Source organism: Rhinolophus sinicus, linkage group LG09 (assembly GCF_036562045.2).
Source record: "Rhinolophus sinicus isolate RSC01 linkage group LG09, ASM3656204v1, whole genome shotgun sequence".
NCBI classification, from domain to species: domain Eukaryota; kingdom Metazoa; phylum Chordata; class Mammalia; order Chiroptera; family Rhinolophidae; genus Rhinolophus; species Rhinolophus sinicus.
Genome location: NC_133758.1, coordinates 86844790 through 86864293, shown reverse-complemented (window position 1 = coordinate 86864293; position 19504 = coordinate 86844790). Strand labels below are relative to the sequence as shown.

Sequence of the window (19504 nt, the reverse complement as noted above, 5' to 3'; positions counted from 1 at the left end):
TAGGACAGAGTAGCAACTTCTCGGCTTCTTACACGCTGGACCTCTGGAAACCAGAGGTCTCCTTATCATTTTTTGCAGAACTTTTCTGTACTGGAGAAAGTCTCTACAGTATAAGGCCTGCCTGTCAGACGTGGTCAGAACTTAATTCCCACCTTTCCTTGCAGCCTGGACACAAGCACATGACCTCGCTCTGCCAATTAGATGCTCACATGTGACTTTGATTTAGAAGAGGGAAAAGTGAGGAAGCAGCTTGTTGTGAAGTTTCCATGGCAGCTCACCTGACAGGGAACCCAGGCAATCTGCTTTTGTTGTGGGAGCTGAGGTGGATTTCTCTCCTAGTGATTCTGGAATAGTTTTGGGTATCGCTGGTGGCGCCTTAGCCTCAAGCTGATTCTCCAGCATTTCTAACAAAACTGTGATCATCAGTAGAATTATTTTTAATTTTAATTTTAAAAACCTTTTTATTAAACTACAGCTAACATACAATATTAATGTGTTTTCCTGAAAATAAGACCTAACCGGAAAATAAGCCCTAGCATGATTTTTCAGGATGACATCACCTGAACATAAGCCCTAATGCGTCTTTTGGAGCAAAAATTAATATAAGACCCCATCTTATTTTTAGGGAAACACGGTATATTAATTTCAGGTGTATACCGTAGTTATTCAACATTGATATACCTAAAGAAGTGATCACCATGATAAGTCCAGCAACTGTCTGACACCGTATCACACTATCACAATATTATTGACCGTATTCCCTATGCTGTACGTTACATCCCCATGACTTACTTGTTTTATACCTGGAAATTTGGACCTCTTATTCCCCTTCGTCTTTTTCATCCCTTCTAAAATTTTCCAATTACAATTGACATTCAGTATTTTATATTTCAGGTGTACAGCATCGTGGTTAGAAATTTATATAATTTAAGAAGTGATCCCGCTGACTAGTCTAGTACCCACCTGCCACTATATAGAGTTATTACCGGATTATTGACTATATTTCCTATGCTTTACTTTACATCCACATGACTACTTTGTAACTACCAATTTTTACTTTTTAATTCCTTCACCTTTTTCACTCTGCCCCAACCCCCTCCCATCTATCACCCCATAAATTTAGTAGCCATCTGACACCTTGCATAGATGTTACAATATTATTAACTATATTCCTTATGTTACACCCTACATCCCATGACTACTGTGTAACAACCAATTTGTACTTCTTAATCCCTTCCCCTTTTTAACCCATCCCTAACCCCTCTCCCATCTGGCAACCATCAAAGTGTTCTCTGTATCTTTGAGTTTGTTTCTATTTTATTTGTTTATTCATTCTGCTCTTTAGATTGCATTTATAAGTGAAATCATACGATGTTTGTGTTTTTTTGTCTGATTTACTACACTCGGCACAATATCCTCTAGGTCCATCCATGTTGTTGCAGATGGCAAGATTCCATTCTTTTTTTTTTGGCTGAGTAATATTCCATTTTACGTACACACACACACACACACACACACACACCGGGGGTGCCAAGAAAATGTATACAAGTGGACACTTTGTCAGCGTTGCTCAAGCAGCAGTTCGCTGTAATCAGAAATGTCTGGATGCTGATAGTAACCACTTTGAGCACCTCTTGTAATTGCAGAAGTCAAACGTGACTTGTAGTCATCTTTTGTTATCAGTGTATATTGAGTATTACAATTGTAATACAGTTTTTTCTATCTTTAAATATGTATACATTTTTTTGGCACCCTCTGTATATTTATTTCCTCACTTTATTCATTCAGGGACACCCAGGTTGACTCCATGTCTTGGTTATTGTAAATAATGCTGCAATGAACATAGGGATGCACACATCACCTCAAAGTAGCATTTTGAGTTTCTTCGTATAAATACCCAGAGGTGGGATTACTAGGTCCCTCTTTATCTCTTGTTATAACCTGTGTTTTAAAGTCTACTTTGTCTGGTATAAGCTATTTTTCGGTTTGTTTCCATTTCCATGAAATATTTTTTTCCATCTCTTTACTTTGAATCTGTGTGTGTCTTTTGATATGAAATGAGTCTCTTATAGGCAGCATATGTGAGGGTCTTGTTTTCTTATCCATTCAGCCACCCGCTCTTCTGAGTGGAGCATTTAACCCATTTACATTGAAGTAACTGTGGATAGATATGTAGTTATCATTTTATTTATGTATTTATGTATGTATGTATGTATGTATGTATGTATGTATGTATGTATGTATTTATAGCTTAAAGAAGTCCAGGATTCCTTGTAATACTGGTTTGGTGTTGATGAACTCTAGTTTTTTCTTGTCTGGGAAGCTCTTTATCTGTTCTTCGATTCTAAATGATAACTTTGCTGGGTAGAGAAATCTTGGTTGTAGGTCACTGCTTTTCATCACTTTGAATATTTTGTGCCAATCCCTTCTGGCCTGCAAAATTTCTGTTGAAAAATCAGCTGACCGTCTTATGAGAGCTTCTTTGTAGGTAACTAACTGCTTTTCTCCTGCTGCTTTTAAGATTCTTTCTTTGTCTTTAACTTTTGACATTTTAATTATGATGTGTCTTGGTGTGGGTTTCTTTGGGTTCATCTTGTTTGGGACAACATCAGGTGTACCAACATTCACATCGTAGGGGTACCAGAAGGAAAAGGGAGAGAGAGCAAGGAATTGAAAATATTTTTGAAGAAATAATGATGGAAAACTCCCCTATCTGGCAAAGGATATGGATAGTCAACCCCAGGAAGCAGAGAGAGTCCCAAACAAGATAAACCCAATAGAATTTGGATAAACTGTTTTTATTCTTAGCCTGTCATCTTTTTTTGTTGTTGCTTACTTCTAAGTTGAATACATGCTGGACCTTCTCGCCTTCCATTCATATTTGGGATTAGAACTATAACATCCTTGTGTTCACCGCTTATATTTTTTAAGAGTAGCTAGTAATTATTACCAACATTATGTATCACTTTAGGATTCACAAGGTACTTTTTCTTCATTCTAATTGGTCCTTAAGATAACTTTATGAAATAGATAAGTAGATTTTCTCATTTTTTCCATTTTATAGATGAGGAAAGTAAAACTCAGAGATGTTAACTGACTTGTCCAAAGTCACCACGTTAGCAGTACACTGGTCCCCATATCTTTAAAGCTGGTGATGTCTGCTTATGTCAGAGTGAGCAAGCATCTTCTATTATCTCCATAAGGAGTTAAAAATATAAGAAAATGTCTATTTCAGAAAGACTCATAATGTATCTTGTCAAATTATTACTCTTAGGAACATCTACTGGAATGTTAGCTTTAGCTTAGTAACAATAATAAAGTCTAAAATTAATGTGTTTAAAATTATTTTGGCATAAGAGAACCCACAGCTAAAACACCGCCATTTATTTCTTAACTGTTATGCTCTCCTTCTTAATATCACAATTTTAATGATGATCGCTTTATAGTTGTTTAATATTTGTCTACAATAGCACAGAGTTAAATCCAACACATTTCATAACCTGCTGAATCCTTCTGATAAACATCTCCATTGGCCCTGAAATGACCTGCTTGTGTAATTACCCAGTTGGTTAACATTTGTGATGTTTGGTGCTTTATATGTCAACTGTTGAATGATTATGAACTTTTGGGGGTGGATTACACAAAAATGTTGTGGTTCGAAGAATGCTTAACATGACATCTTATCTGTATACTAATTTATATTTCAGTAACTTTTTTCATAATTACTGCTCTTCATGTATTAGAACTTAGGGAAACTGTAGGATGAAGAATGAGTGACTCAGTGAATTCAAAAAAAATTTTTTTCCTTAAATTTGATGAGACACCTCTTTCTTCCTCTCAAGTTAATGGTAACTTAGTGGTTTTGGGGAATTCCAAACTTTCTTTTGTAATTACTGATTGTATCAGTCAAGGTTCACTTGCAGAGAACAGAATCCACTCTAGCTGGTTTAAGCAGAGGAAGATTTATTACAGGGTATTAAATGGCTTACAGAATTTGTTGGGAAGGTGAAGAAACAGACTTCAGGTTGAGCTCTCAGGAATGACTTCCAGAGCCTCACAGCAGAGCAGGCCACCAAGGGAGCAGTTGCCTCTTGTGCAGTCATGAAACCTCCTGCCAAATGGGGAGTATTTCAGAATGATGCTGACATGGGCAGGAGGTTGCCACGGGAAAATCAGACCCTCCCAACACTGGTGCTTGCTGGCAGAAACAGCAGGAACATGGCCCCTAACTTCCAAATCAGTGTCTTCCAAAACTTTGTCTTCCAGATCTCCCTTACCTTCATCTGATAGCACCTAAACCACATAGCTGCAAGGGAGTCTGGGAAGTGTACTTTTAACTTCTTTTGCAGTGCAGGAAGATACTGGGAAGAAGGGTGGACCCCAGTTGTTAGGTCACACCCAACAGTGCTTTCCGTTGGGATTCTGGTCCACTTACTACACCTTCATTCTCAGGTACAAAAGACCATGTAGGAACATTTCTCTCTCCCTCTCCTTTTACGGCTTGTCACACTGTATACTTGCATGTGTGTACATGCACACCCTCCTCCACACCCCACAGTAGCCTGCTTTGGATGAGCTGTCTCTTCTTTTTATTTCATATCTAAGGTAAATAATTATTTCATGACAGTAAAATTTTCACTGTAAGCCTGTACTTGTCTTCGCTTTCAGACCTTTTAGGTTTGGGAGGGTGATGGGGGAAGTATTGCTGAGTGAAGGTTGTGTTGTGCAGTTGGTGAAGTAGGAAGCTGAGGTTGGGACCCGGGATTCTAACCTAGTGGTTCTCAACCCAGCCAAACATTATAATCTCACGGTGAGCTTTAAAGATGCCCATTTCAGAGATTTTAATTCAGTTGGCCTTTGGTAGGGCATTGATAAAACTTAAAAACCTCTCAGACGACTTGAATGTGAAGCTGGGGATGAGAGCCTTGGTCCTAATCAGGCAGAATTGGACATTAGCTAAAGCTGTGGTTCTTAAACTTTAACAGGACCGGGATCAGCTGAAGGACTTGTTAAATCATAGGCTGCTGGGCTCCACCCCCAGAGTTTCTGGTTTGGTAGGTCTGGGGTCTGGTGTGAGAATGGACTTTCTAAAAGTTTCCAGGTGATGCTATTGCCTCAGTGACCACAATTTGCAAACACTGGTCTAAAGGGAACTACTTATTTTCACTGTAAAGATCTGATTTCTACCCACCTGGAAGGAGTTCTTCAACATTTTTGGAGCTTCTGCTTCGTTTCCCTTTGCCGGAGCTGGGGATGTGGAGGACTGAGACACCTTCAAGGAGATCATGGTCTTGCATCTCTAGAGATGCCCAATATACAATGATAGCTTTTGTTTTCTTTACATTTCCGTCTTCAAGTTAGTATCCCATGTTTTATGTAGGGTTTCCTAGGTTCTTCCTAACTGCCCTCTGTTAGACCTATCAACTATGTTGAGTACACAAGTCTCTACCATTGTGATGTGTTAATAAGCCTACAGCGGCAGCTTGGTTCTTGTGTAAGTGTGGGGACAGAGCCCCAGAAAGCAGTTTCCAGGCTCTCAGCCTCACGTGGAGGAGTGCTGGCTCGGGTAGTAGATGGCCGTCAGCTGTGGCTGACTGGCCGTCAGCTGTAGCCAGTTAGCCAATTAGCCGCTAATATAACTGCTGCGGCTACGGAGGAGAAGAGAAGAGAAGAATGGGGGCTAGCAAGAAGATGGCGGCTGGGCTGGCAAGTGTGGATGGCGGTTTGCGGACAGTGTGGATCCAGCCTCCAGTGAGAGTATAGTGCCGCCAGAGAGAATATAGTGGTATGACTCCCCCATCTATGGCTCCGTGGGTGTTCCTTTTTGGCCTCACCATATCCTGCGTTATGTGGGGAGCGGGACTAGAGACCCTGCAGGCCTCCCCGCACGACAAATGGCGCAGCGAGCAGGGTCTGCCTCACGACAGTAAGAAAGCCCGTTTTAAAAATACACCTACATATAGAAAAATCTTTCCTAGTGTCTCTGTGGGGACAGAGTGCCAGAGAGCCGTTTCCAGGCTCTGGGCCTCACGTGGAGAGGTGCTGACTCGGGTAGTAGGTGGCCATCAGCTGTGGCTAATTGACCATCAGCTGTAACCAGTTAGCCAATTAGCCACTGATATAACTGCTGTGGCTGCACTAGTGAGTCAGGACTCGAATGAGTCAGTCGGTTGGTTGGCAGGCAGACACGCGGACAGCAAGTTGCAGGTCGTGTGGATCCAGCCTCCAGAGAGACTATAGTGGTATGACTCCCCTGTCTGTGGCTCCGTGGGTGTTCCTTTTTGGCCTCACCAAATTCTGCATTCTTATGTGGGGAGTGGGACTAGAGGCCCTGCCTGACGCCCCGCATGACAAATGGCACAGAGAGCAGGGTCCCCCGCACGGCAGTCTCCCTTCTTTTGTTGCTATAACTCAAAATGAGAGTAAATTAATTTTTCCTGAAAGATATCTTTCTGGTTCTTCTTGCCATGCTTCCTGCTACTCTCTTTTTAAAACCAGTCATTGAAGTTGTGTTATTGTTGGCTCTTTTTTATGTCTAAGATGTACCTAGCTGGTATATATGTTTTGCAAATACTATTGATAACCTGTTTAAATTATTGTATCTAATGTTTGCTTTGTCAAAAATTTTACGTATTCAGTGAACCTCAAATTTTGCCCTGTGGAACATAGATTCATGGAATTGACCTGAAAATTCCATAATAAATTTAAATGAAAGTAAACTTCTCTTAATTTATGGAAAAACACATATAATGCATAGTTTTTCCAATTCTAATCCCCATCTTCCCTTCCCCCTTAAGTTTAACGTGGTATGAATGTTACCTGCTTGAGTATAAAATTCTCTGTTGCATTGATTTAAGTAACAAATAGTTATATTTCATAGTCATCTGCCAAGAACCCTTTTCTTTCTTTGTGACCCACTCCCTAACTATGTTTGAAAACCAATTACTTTATTTAAAATTCTCGATATAAAAATGTTGTTGTAATGGTGGGATCTATTCTTAAAAATGCAAATTCAGAAGAGTAATGATGAAATCAGGCAATTAGGTTGTAAGAATAGTAGCTGTAAATATTTACATGCTATTAGTATATGAGAAAATACATATAATAACGAAAATCAGCCTTCTGAAAACAATCTAAAGTTTGATGAATCTTCTAAAGCCCAGTGAACTAAGGCTTGTCCAGTGATTCACAGTGTATGTGCTGTTCTGATTCGGCTTAAAAAGGGAGGCTACATTTCTGTGGTTCCCTCTTTTCCGTTCATAGAACTGCCTGGGTATCGGTTTTTCCACCAGGTTAAATTCATCTCAATACACCTTCAGAACCCTGACACTTCTAATTGTAACTTCATGTTGTCGTCAACGAAGCTGTCTGTGTAAGTATTGTTCACTGCAAATGGTCCCTTAACAAGAAGATAAGAATGGGAGGTAGAAGAAGAAATGGAAATTCTGAATAGCTGCACAGCATTGGGGAAATACGAGTAGATGGAGGCCCAGGAGGCTGGTAGCAATTTTTCTGAATCTATCTCCTATTGAGCCATAGTTACCTGCGCTTCAATAGAACGTACCCGGGACCTAATACAGATTTCAGTGGGCCTCAGGGAAATTTGATAGTGATCATTAACCATGTGCTGTATCTGGAACTTTGGGTATGTTTTCAAGAAGTAGCTTTGCATGGGGCTAGGATAGCAGAGAGGAGTTGTTAGGAAGACCTCCATGTGTGTTAGGGTGAATGTTTTTGAAGACCCATGAGTTGCTTCCCCCTCCCTCCTCCTGATTTCAACCTTCTCAAGTTATAAGCCAGGTTACTTATCACTTAGACATTTTTAGGAGTAAGCATTGTGGAATATAAACCCCTTGGGATAAATAATACAAATAATGTATATCATTTATTGAGTACTCTTAACTGTTGGGGGGTTTTTGGTTTAAGCACTTTATGCAATTGTCTCCTATCACCCCTGTAACCATCCACGACTTTCCATTTTATAGATCAGGAAAGTAAGGCTGAGGGGTCAAGAAGGTAGCTCAAGGTCACATAGCTAGTGAGTTTAGAGGTCAGGCCTGCCCCCGATGGAGAGTGGTCTGACACTAAAGCCATGTTCTTAATCCCAGCACTGGATGGACACAGCAAACTGGTGGTGTTAGGAGAAATGGGGAGGTTCTCGGCATGTACTATGTTATGTCAGTGGTTAACGTAACTTACGGACAGTTTGAAGCTGCCTATAATGCGGCTCAGTGGAAAGACACAGTAAAGTATGGAAGATTTGGGATCTGATCTCAAACACTTAGAAATGTAAGTACACATTGGTGCTTAATCTGACTTTTGAGAGAGTATTTGAGCCTTGCTTTCCTCTTCTGGAAAATGGGGCCCTTTCTGAGCCTTGCTTTCCCCTTCTGGAAAATGGGGCCCTTTCTGAGCCGTGCTTTCCCCTTCTGGAAAATGGGGCCAATGATATGCTCCATTTGAGTCTCAGATTTGCTGTGACGATCCAATGAGGTGATAGTTATGCTTTGAAAACAATAAAATGTTCTATACGCATTAGTCAATATGACTTGCAAGTGTTGGGTCACTGTATAAATTGTTTTCCCCTGTGGGGGAGACCCTGGGAGAGTTAAAAGTTTTTGTTTCTTTCTCTCACAGAGGTGTAGCCCTGGTGGTGAGCACTGAATGTGCATTTTGGGATCAATAAGCAGAGGAAAGCTGTGGGAATTTAGGGCAGGAGAAATTCAGTCGGAAAGAGCATTGCCCAGGGACAGCTTTATGAAGTGCATGGCATAGTGAATTAATTAGATTTTAAAGGATGTGGTATTCAGACAGAGCAAGAATAGTTCACTTTGTGGAAACTTTCCTTTGCTTTTAAAAGGAAAACCAACTAAGTACCGAGGGTCACCATATGCTTTTTAAACGAATGTTACTTATCGACTGTCTTGAGATGTGGAACTCGGAGGGAATTTCTCTGCTCTTAAAGGAAGAGGGTAGAGGCATTTGTATGCTCTCCCGTCTTCTCCAGGAGTTTGTCCTACTCCATCTTTCTCAGAAGATAGACCTGAAAGGGAATCTTCTCCTGCAGCCTTCAGGTCAACACCAGCATCAATCTTAGGTGGGTTAACATTCTATTTTTTTCCTCCTTAATTGAACAGCAAAAGAACACTAACTAATTCAGGATTTTTAAAAGGTCACAAAATTCTTACGGATAAAAATAGCACTGGTGGTTAGAAGTACTCAGCTGAAATTAAAAGAGTTATCAGTCTTGCTCTGGGAAAGAAGGTGACCAACCAACAGGTTTCAAAAGAGTACCTTTCCCATTCCAGTGATTAGTTAATAAAATTATTCCTGACAGTGGTGGGCAAAGGAGCTCAGGCAGTTACACATTTAGAGACAGAGAACCCATTGTCCGAAGATCTCAGAAGAGCCTTTGCAAACACACAGAAGGGATTTAGAACAATTTGCATAAATCTCCCTGTGGATAGAAACATGGCTCCACTATTGGGGTGGTTCCAGGAACCCCTCCTTGGCTGTATCATGGGGTGACGCTGTGCTTGGTGAGAATTCAGTCTCACGACGGTTTTGCCAACAGGATTGGGTGATGGGATGCTGAATAAGCCCACTGTTTGGTTCCACATAAGGACTCTTTTGTGTTGGCCTGGGGCAGCCATGTTCAAGTTTGTCCTGTTTTTTTCCCCAATGATGTTTTTGGATTTTGTGGGCTGGAGAATTAAGCACAACACCTATTCTGAGCTAATCTGTCAAATTTTGCTCTTGAAAGGTAACCATAGCTCCCTATGTTTCTAGATTGTAGAGAATAATAGTTGGACCTTTGGAGACTTCTGATTTCTTAAATTAAAAATCAGGGAGAGGAGACTTTGCTTGGCATGCCCAGATAGCTACGCATTCACGCCTGCTTGTGGTAGAACTGTGAGAAGTAATTCCCTTCTGTTTGTTAATATGATTTCCCTAGTTAACTAACTTCTTTAAGAATTATGCTCTCTTGCATATTTAAACAAGTTATACTTTAATATTTAATATTTCCCTATGAAAGAGTATGGGTTACTCTGGAGTGTAGTTTTAAAATGCCAGGTGGTTACAAATCCATTTCAACTTTTCTTTTTTCTTCTTTTTGGGAAAAAAAATTCATATATATATATATATATATATATATATATATATATATATGAATACATATTGGGAGCTTTACGGGTTGCTTGTCTAGAATGTTAGTGTTCTAGAAGCCACATAAGATGTCTAATTTAAAATCCAGGGAGTAATTTATGCACTGGGGAAATTTGGTGCTTTAAGTACAAAAATGAAATCCACTAATTTCTAACCTAGAGTTTATTTTCTTTCCGTCGTTAGCTTGATTTCTCAGCTTTGTTCTAATAATATAAACACTTTTATGTTTATTTATAGGTGGCTTTAACCAAGAGAGCAGATCCAACTGAGCTTAGAACAATATTTTTAAAGGTCAGTATAAAGGAGTCTGTTTTGTTTCTTGTTTGATTTGTGTTCTGTAACTTTTAAAGATTGTTTTCAAGCAACTCTTTATTTCATTGTTATATATTTTTAAATATCCCAAAAAGTATCTTTACTTAAGACTCATGAAAGAGATCCTTTACAAATTTATCTATTTTAAAAAATGTATCAGAAACTTGTAGGTGATTGTGATGGCAACATAGTTTACATTTCAGTTTCTTTTATCTCAATGGTGTCAGGTAGTTAATTAAAAGGAGTTTCTGGGGATTAAGTACCGCAATCCATTTACCTTTCCAGGGTTGACTTGTGCAGTGTGATGGCAATCCTTTTTCTCTTAAGACGTTTAAAGCTGTTCATAAACATTTCAGTAATTCTTCATGCAGAGAGGGCTGTCCTTCCCTCTCCTTGGTCAAAGCCCATCGTTGTTGCCATCATCATTTCATTACAACTGACATGGAGGCCTCAGTATGAGTAATAATAGATATGAGATCACAACAGACACCATACAAGTTTATTTTTCCTTAGTTTCTGGTACTTTCACTTACTTTGTGATATTAAGCAGTGAATGATTAATACTCTAATAAAAGTCTACCTCAGGTTCCAAACACTTTTTTTTCTTTATTCAACTGGAATCAAAGTACTCAAAAAAGAAAAGGCCGCTTTTGTAGAGGTAATTTAAAAAGGATATACGTGGACCTTTTCTAAACATGACAAAAAGGCAGCTAGCTGTGCTGTACATAAAGAGGACCAAGGCTTCAAATGAGAAACTTGATGTTCTACTGCTGGGTACCGAATATATGCCTTTGAAAGTGAATAATTCTGTGAGCATCACTTTCCTCATCAAAATGTGTTACTATTGGAAAAAAAAGTTGAGAAATCAGGGGATTTGAACACGGACAGGATTATTTGATATTAATTGTTATTAATTGAATTTGGGGCTGGGTAATGGTATTCTGATTATGGGAACGATAAAGGGCCTTCTTCTCTGAGAGATACACACTAAAGTATTTACAGAGGAGATTCTGATGTCTGAGATTTGGTTTTAAATAATCCAGTTTTGGTGGGGTAGGAAAAAAGAATGGGCAATATGATGATAATTTTTGAAATTGGGAAATGGAATATTGGGTTTATTATACTATTGTCTCTACTTTGTATATGTTTGAATATTTTCATAATGAGTTGCAAAAAATTGTAAAGATTCAATGAAGAAACTTAATAGGAATGTATCCAGCACCTGATTTGCATTAAATATTGATTCAGTATATACTTTAAATAATTCAAGCACAGAAGAGACAAAGACTCCAAAAGAAAATAGTTAAACATATGAGCAGTTTTGGGGGAGAAGAGGAAAAGATAAATTTGTAAGGAGGCTTGGATTATATATAAGAAAGTAGAATTCGTTCATAAATTTGTTTTTGGCCCCAAAAGGACAATGCAATATAGAGAGTCTAAGGTAGAAAAGGATTTTGAATAATAAAAGTGCAGAAAACAGAAGCTTTGTTTGTCACCTAGACAAGTGTTTATCGCTAGGCATTCTGGGCCCATCATGATGTGAGGTGTGTATGAAGGAACCACAGACATTTGTAGTATGTGTATCTAAGGTCCATGTTGTAGAACTCTAATGATGTAATTCTGGAAGACTATTTGCAGAAGAGCATGTGAGTGGGTTGCCAAAGAGCCTAGAGAAATGGATAAAGTTCATTACATTGAACTGGCAAAGTCATCATCATTCTTTGAACTCAGGACCTGTCTGTTAAATGTATTTCTGTTTTCCAAACCAGGGGTAGTTGCGGGCATCCTTTGACAGGAAATGGGAACAACTTGGAGTATCTCAATAGATGGCCCATCTTGGATACTTACTGATCTTCTGGCACGATCCAGGGGAAAGACTCTAGGTAAAAGCTGTGTCCACCTTTGGAGGCTACGTGGCAGCTGGTGAGGCTAGGTTAAGATCCGACTTTGGGACAACATGTCTCCTCCAGCTGCTATGTCTCAATAGCAGGCAAGTTTATACTGGAGACAAATGAGATTGGTCAGGGAGACCCAGGTAGGGTATGCATTCCATGCAGAACTCTGGAGCGCCCCCTGTGGGATTTCTGTGTAAGTGGGCCTGTGGGCTGGAGTGGAATCTTTGGGACCAGATCAGGAAGTGCTGTCATCCCTTGGGATGGCTAGGCCTACCTGGCTTTTGAGCAAGAGTTCTGTGACTTAGAGTCTGAGGGAATGATGTGGGGGAACTGACCCTGAAGAAAACGGTGATCAGCAGTTTCTGGAAGGGATTGTGGATCTGGCAAAGTTTCGTGTGATCTCATCAGGCCTGGGTAGTGTGGTACCAACACAAATCCTTGGCTCAGCACGCGGAGGATCTCTTGTTTACCATCCACCGCAGACGGTGTTGTGGTGGAGGAAGAATGGGGCGAGGCGCCATGGGGACGGTGCCAGGCACGTCTCTGCTGTGGCTGGGCTTTGTAGTTAAGTACAGATCAGCCGTAAGCACTCTGTAAACCTGACTCCTTTGCTGATGCTCTGTGACTTTTTCCTAACTTTTCATCCTAATAAATATCCTCCTGTCTGTTAAACTAGTGAGGGGATTCCTCTGTAGCTTGGGGGTGGTGGAGAGAAGCGGCATTGTACCCTACGGACCTGAGGGGCTGGTGGCAGGGGAGTTGGCAGCTGTGGAGATCAAAGAGAGCCAGTGGAACCGAGACAGATGAGGAAAGAGGTGTCCTAGAGGATGAAAGTGGACCCAAATCTGGCTTATTTTATGTTCTTCAGTTGAAATCAATTCTGTTTTCTGTCTTTTTTTGAAGTTGTTAACCTGAGTGGCCAGTGTTAGGTGTTGGTTTATAAAGATGTATAAACCTCAGCTCCTGCCCTTAACTATCTCACTATGTGTGTGTAAGTGTAAAACAAGAAAAATATGGTTGCTAAGCATTATGTAGCATTAATTAGCAGGAAGATGATGTAGGGGCTCATTCCATCTCCCAAGAGAGGGTCGTTCAAGTTACACTGGGGATGTTTGAGCTGTGCTCGAAGATGAGTAGGTATTTATTTATCAAATGGAGCAGGTGGAGGAGGGTTTTGGGGCAAAAGAAGACCATTTGAGGCAAAGGAACAGCATGTAGAAAGCGAAGAGCTATGAGTGCCTGGTGTATGCAGTGGGCTGGGGCGTAGGGTCTTGGGCAATGGTCCAAGAATGGTAGGTAGGGTGGGATCTGGTGAGATATTCCTAGCCTAAGGTGTTTGAAATTTATTATGTAAGCTGTTCTTGAGATAAGTGGTGGCTAATGTTTTGTCTGGATGTGGAAGCTGAAATCTAGGTGTGGTCAGTGTTGCTTCTAACCTCAATGTTGACATGCGTATTTTATCAGCCTAATGCTTTTGATACTGCTTCATGTTGATTTAAACAGGTGTGTGTTGAGTGCTTACAGTTTAAATAAAACACCGTGAAACTTTGCGGTGAGTGGGACGTGCAAAATAGGTATAAACAGTGACCATGTCTTACAGGAATTCAGATTTTATACAGGAGACCAGATTTACAGGCAGCGGCAGGTAAAAAAGATTCTTAAGTCAGCATACTCAAGGGTCCCATGTGTGGTTAAAGCCCGTGCCACAGGAAGTGGAGGAGCGGTCCCCACGGTGGGAGTGCTCAGAGAAGGCTCCTTAGTGAGGGAACTTGACGAGACGTGGGGATGAGTGGGAGCTGGAGAGGCGCGGAGGAGAGCAGCCTGGGAGTGCGAGGAAGAGGAACGCCTCTGAGGGAGCCTGGAGATGGGCTTGGGAGCAAGCAGCTTCTCCAGGTTGAAGGATTCTTGCTCGTTCTTCAGATGTTTATTTAAATTCAACTCTGTGCCAAGGAGTGTGCCAAGTATTACAGGGTGTGGGTGACAAAATCAGAAAGATAATTGGGAGTTTGGCTTTTCTGCTAAACAGTAGGAAGCCATTGAAGGTTTTCTGAGTAATCCAGTGACACAGGGAGGATAGGTTTGAGATTTGATTGGTGCAGCAAGGCCATGAGTTAGGCAGCCTTGGGTGTAATCCTGGTGTGAGGCCCTAATAACTTGATTAGAGTTGTGGCAGCAGGGGGGACGGAAAATGGGCAAGTTAAAGACATTTTGAAGGACTATTAGATGAAAATGACTGATCTTGTATAATGGTGAGAGAGAGCGGGAGGTAAATATGACCACTGGATATGTAGTCTGGGTGCAGGGAGGTTGCCAGTAATAAGAATGGGGAAATTGAGGAGGAAACCATTAACTCAAGGGAGAGCAAAGGAGGTGGTATGTACTGTTAGAAGCGTAGAGCCCAAAGTAGCTGAATGCCTATAGACGCAGAAGGTAACAAGACTGGTAAAGGGACTGCACGAGGGAAATAGGCCATATTACAAATTGTAGGAGCAATATTTAATGAATTGCACTTGGATTCTTGTAATTATTCTTTATGAACAAAAGCATATAATACATATTTTTAAAATTTTTGTAGGCAAAAGTGGAAAACGATTTCATTCCTTTTTTTGAAAAACTTTTTTCTTATGACAAAACAGTTCATATTCATTGATGAAAATTTAAAAGCAGATGCATATAAAGAGAATTAACTAGTGATCCCAGTAGATCTCTCCATCTCTAGCTATATCCATCCATCCATCCATCCATCCATCCATCCATCCAGATTTATTATGAAGAATTGACTCACACCATCCATTATAGAGGCTAAGAAGTCCCATGATGTCTGCAAACTGGAGATTAAGGAAAACGGATGGTCAGTCCCCGTCTGAAGGTCTGAGAATCAGGGAAGCTGATGATGTAAATCTCAGTCCAAGGGCTGAAAAAGTTACATCCCAGCTCAAGCAATGGAGCAGGAAAAAAGGGGGCAAATTCCTCCTTCCTTCACCTTTTGTTCTGTTAGGCCCTCCATGAATTGGGTGATGCCATCCAACACTGGGGAAGGCAGTTGACTTTACTGAGTCCACAGATTTGAATGCACATCTCATCCAGAAACACCCTCACAGACACACCCAGAAGCAATGTTTAATGTGGGCATCCCTTGGCCAGTCAGGTTGACACATAAAATTAACTATCACAATTTGTATTACACTGGGTCATGCAAGGAATCCTAAAAGCCTTCCTGTTTTGTAAGTATATACTTCATCATATCAAAATTCCAGAAATCGTAAAGGAGAGAGAGGCTTCAGGTCACTTAGAAAATCTATTCCCAAAGAAGGATTAAATAACATTTGAAAGGTGTGATAGCTATAAGGTGTGGTCCTGGGACAACCAAGAGATTAAGTGGAAAAACACTCAAGTTGGAGGATCCTTACTTCCAACCACAGACAAAAACAATGTACCAGTTGTTTTACTGAAACATAAAGATAAAAGATAAACATACTTGAGAAAAACTATGAGAACATGTGGGTGAATATTTAATCTTGAGATGAGGAAGGACTAGTTTCTAAACTTAGAAGCAATGGAAGAAATTACAAAGGAGAAAAAACCTACAGCGTCAATTATATTAAAATATCAAACTGGAAAAATATTTGCAACAAATATGATAGACAAAGTGGGGAAAGGGCGTATTCGCACACTGTTGGGGGAAGTGTAAATTGGTACAATTTTCTGGAAAGCAGTGTGATAATAAGTAGCAAGAGCCTTAAAGTTCCTCACCTTTGACTCAACAATTTCTCTTCCAGGAGACTAGCCTTCGAAAATTGCCAGAAATTTGGACAAATGTATATAAGTCTGGTTCCCTTAGCTTTATTTAAAAATACCAAAAACTGGAAATAATCTAAATGTCTATTGGTGAGAGAAGAGTTGTTTTAAAATAAATTAATTATTCACTACCATAAGCAAACATAGGAGTAATTCTAAATTATAGCGTCACTGTAATTAGCAGTGACATTTTCTTTATATTTCAGTCTTGCTTTTGCCTCAGGAAGATCAAAATAGAATTCTACATTTCCAAAAAGCCGAATTCAATGCTAACTGAAGAACAGAAGGATTATTGGGCCATTTTGGAGCTTTTCTTTTGTATTATGCTAAAAAAATGTTACGTAAAACCCAGTAATAACAGAACATTTATAAATTGCTTATTGTGTGTAGGGCAGTGCTAAGTATATTCCATGATTATTGCTTTATTTCTAGCATCAACCTTATGAAGCAGGTAATTTTGTTATCCCATTTTACAGGTGAGGAGCCAGAGGCCCAGAAAGTATTAGTTACTTACCTGAGGTCAAACTAATAAGAAGCAAAAGCAGAGCTCTGCATAGCCGAGGCCCGAGGGACTCCAAAGCTTGTTACTGAGCTTCTAAGCAAGAGCTTATCTGTCAGGAGCATTAAAGTATAGAAATAACAAGTGACTTTTTAAAACAGTTTTAATTGGGCTTAAGTCTGGGTTTACAGAGGGAATGAAGATGCTGTCATTGTACCTCACTTCATTGTGTGCCCCATCACGGTGGCCACCATTTTGGTTCCTGTCACCCATCGATTCCTGTTCTTTGTGTAGCTCATTGTCCTCACCTCCTGCCCACCCCCATTTCCCCAAATCACTGTTCTGTCCCCAGGATCAAGAGGCACCGTATGCATATGACCCCCCAAGTGGTTTCTCACAGTTCCCACAGTCTCTGGGGTTCTTTGGAGCAGGAATTAGCAGGTTCCCACTTATGTGAGCTGGAATGCATCACACTAAAGGCAAGACCTAGGGGAATGCTGTGAAAAAGCGTTATATGCCACCTAGTTCTTCTTGACCATTTCTGCTCTAAAGATGAGAGGACACTAACCAGAGCAGCATTTCATACCTGCTTCCATAAAATCCCACACGAAGCCATGCAGTTAATAGTTTATTTTCCAGCTCATCCTGTTTGTTATCTTTTCTTGCATCATTGATGCCCTTGAGGCAGGAATGGGCAAAAGAATTAGGTTGTTTTCATCCATGACTTCATAATCAATGCTACTTTTGATAAAAGCTCCATGTCATTGCTAAAGAACAAGACATTAAGTTGTCTTTCCAAATTTCTGTCACCCAGGGTTTCTCCACCTCAGCACTGTTGCTAGTTGGGCAGGATCACTCTGTTGTGGGGGAAATCCTGTGCATTGTACGATGTTTAGCAGCATCCCTGGCTTCTACCAACTAGATGCCAGTAGCATCACTGCCCCCCAAGTTATGACAATCAAAATTGTCATCAGACATTGCCAGATGTCCCCTGTGGGGAAAATAAACACAAATGGAGGAAGCTCAGAGCTAGAGAACTCCACTCCAGAAAAGCAGTTTATATAGAGAGACAGCTAATTCTCATAGATGCACTTGGCTCTTAGGAGATGTTGCTGTTTGTAAGCTGGACAGTGAGGCTAAGCTGTCCCCACTTGAGAAGCTCGGGTATAAACGTCAAACTTGCTAAACTTATTTTTTGTTTTGTTTTTTTAAGTGATGGGAAATAACTGCCTTTGTGAAGAGAATATTATCATATCTGATATTTTATCCTTTGAATGTTTTCAGCTTTTTCAGTTATTAATGTTATGATTATATAATTTTGAAAATAAAATCTTTTTTTTTTTTTAAACAGTATGCAAGTGTTGAAAAAAAGGGTGAATTTTTCATGTCCCCCAATGACTTTGTCACTCGATATTTGAACATTTTTGGAGAAAGCCAGCCTAATCCTAAGACTGTGGAACTTTTAAGTGGCGTAGTGGATCAGACCAAAGATGGGTATGTTTATTTTTAATTATTACATTTAACTTTTTTGTTTGAAACAGCTTGTCTGTTGCTTGAATATAAAGTCTGTTGCAATATAAATATAAAGTCACTACATATATAATACCTCCCCACATCTTAAGAGCATTGTTTTCTACCTATTATAATTAATACATTATTTTAAGAATAATACCTGTAACATTTCCTTCAGTATTCTTATCGCAGTTGGGATTCTATGTGTGTATTTTCTGACATTGTTTAAAGAACTATTTATAGTTTCATAGAGCAATTGTAGTCGTATGAAGATATTCCAGAGTGTTTGTATGTGTATTGGTTATTTTTCAAGGCAACTGTAAAAATTGTGAGTACATGTACAACATAGCTCTAAGAACATAATGTTTCTGTAATGTTTCTCTGCTCAAATAACTTTTAAATCTAACATGTGATTAAATGCCAGAGTCACAGGCAGAATAGTATGATTCCAAATCCCCATGAAAGGTGTTCTACCCAAGCTGGAAGAGGGCGACTGAACCATTAAGATCAAATAGGACATTTGCGAAATGCCTTTGGATTTTTTATCCCCTCCTGTCTTTGTTTCCATTTTTAAGATGAGTCCTTCCTAAGCTGTGTGAGATTGCTGTTGGCTTTTATCATGAAGAGAGAGTGTTGGCTCCAAACTCTTGCTACTAACGAACACCAGTGTCCCCTGGTAGCCAAGAATAATCTACAGGAACCGGCCTTCGTTATATAAACTGTGGTAGACCCAGCCCTCTGTGCTTGCAGCTTGCCATCATGCCCTTTGACAGATTGCAGTTACCTGCCCTTCTGGGGTGCTATTCTCTAGCGCTGAGCTTTCTCTGTGACGTGTCTGATTTTTCCACGTGCATCAGTTTGACATACAACCTCTCCATGTACTGTGAATGCTCTCAGTTACTACCAGCACTTCCCTTTTCTTATTTATGCACCTGTTGTCCCATCTTGCATGGAAATGACCTCCTCTAAAGTGAAGGTCTTGCAGAGTGGAAGGGAATGGCCGAATTACAGGAAATTAGCAGTTATACTTCCTGTAATATCCTGGAGGATTGTTCGATTATGCCTTCTTTCTGTGTTCCAGTAGCAGTTATTTGGGTTCCTTCTGTTTTCTGTCTCCACCCCAAGGCAGGGGCTTTGCTTGGTAGGAAAATAATGTCATGTATGAGTAGGCCTTTGTTCTCTCACAGGGCCTCCCTGGAGTGGTGCAGGGAGAGAGTGAGGTATATTTCATATTAGCACTGTTGAAGCAAGAGCTAGATGGAGCAAAGATTTATTCTAGCAAAGGTTTCTTTGAGGAAATTGTTTGCTTCCACACCCTCTG

General features: G+C 40.2%; 1 protein-coding gene across 2 annotated transcripts in view; it reads left to right on the top strand.

The window, feature by feature from the left end:
• Positions 1–19504, top strand: part of SLC25A13 (solute carrier family 25 member 13) — a 174966-nt gene that overhangs the window by 17152 nt on the left and 138310 nt on the right. For both annotated transcript variants that reach the window (XM_019729757.2, XM_019729758.2), the window contains exons 2-3: positions 10405–10458; positions 18023–18165. In XM_019729757.2, coding sequence (XP_019585316.2) covers positions 10405–10458; positions 18023–18165 — 197 coding nt within the window. The remainder of the gene's footprint in view (positions 1–10404; positions 10459–18022; positions 18166–19504) is intronic.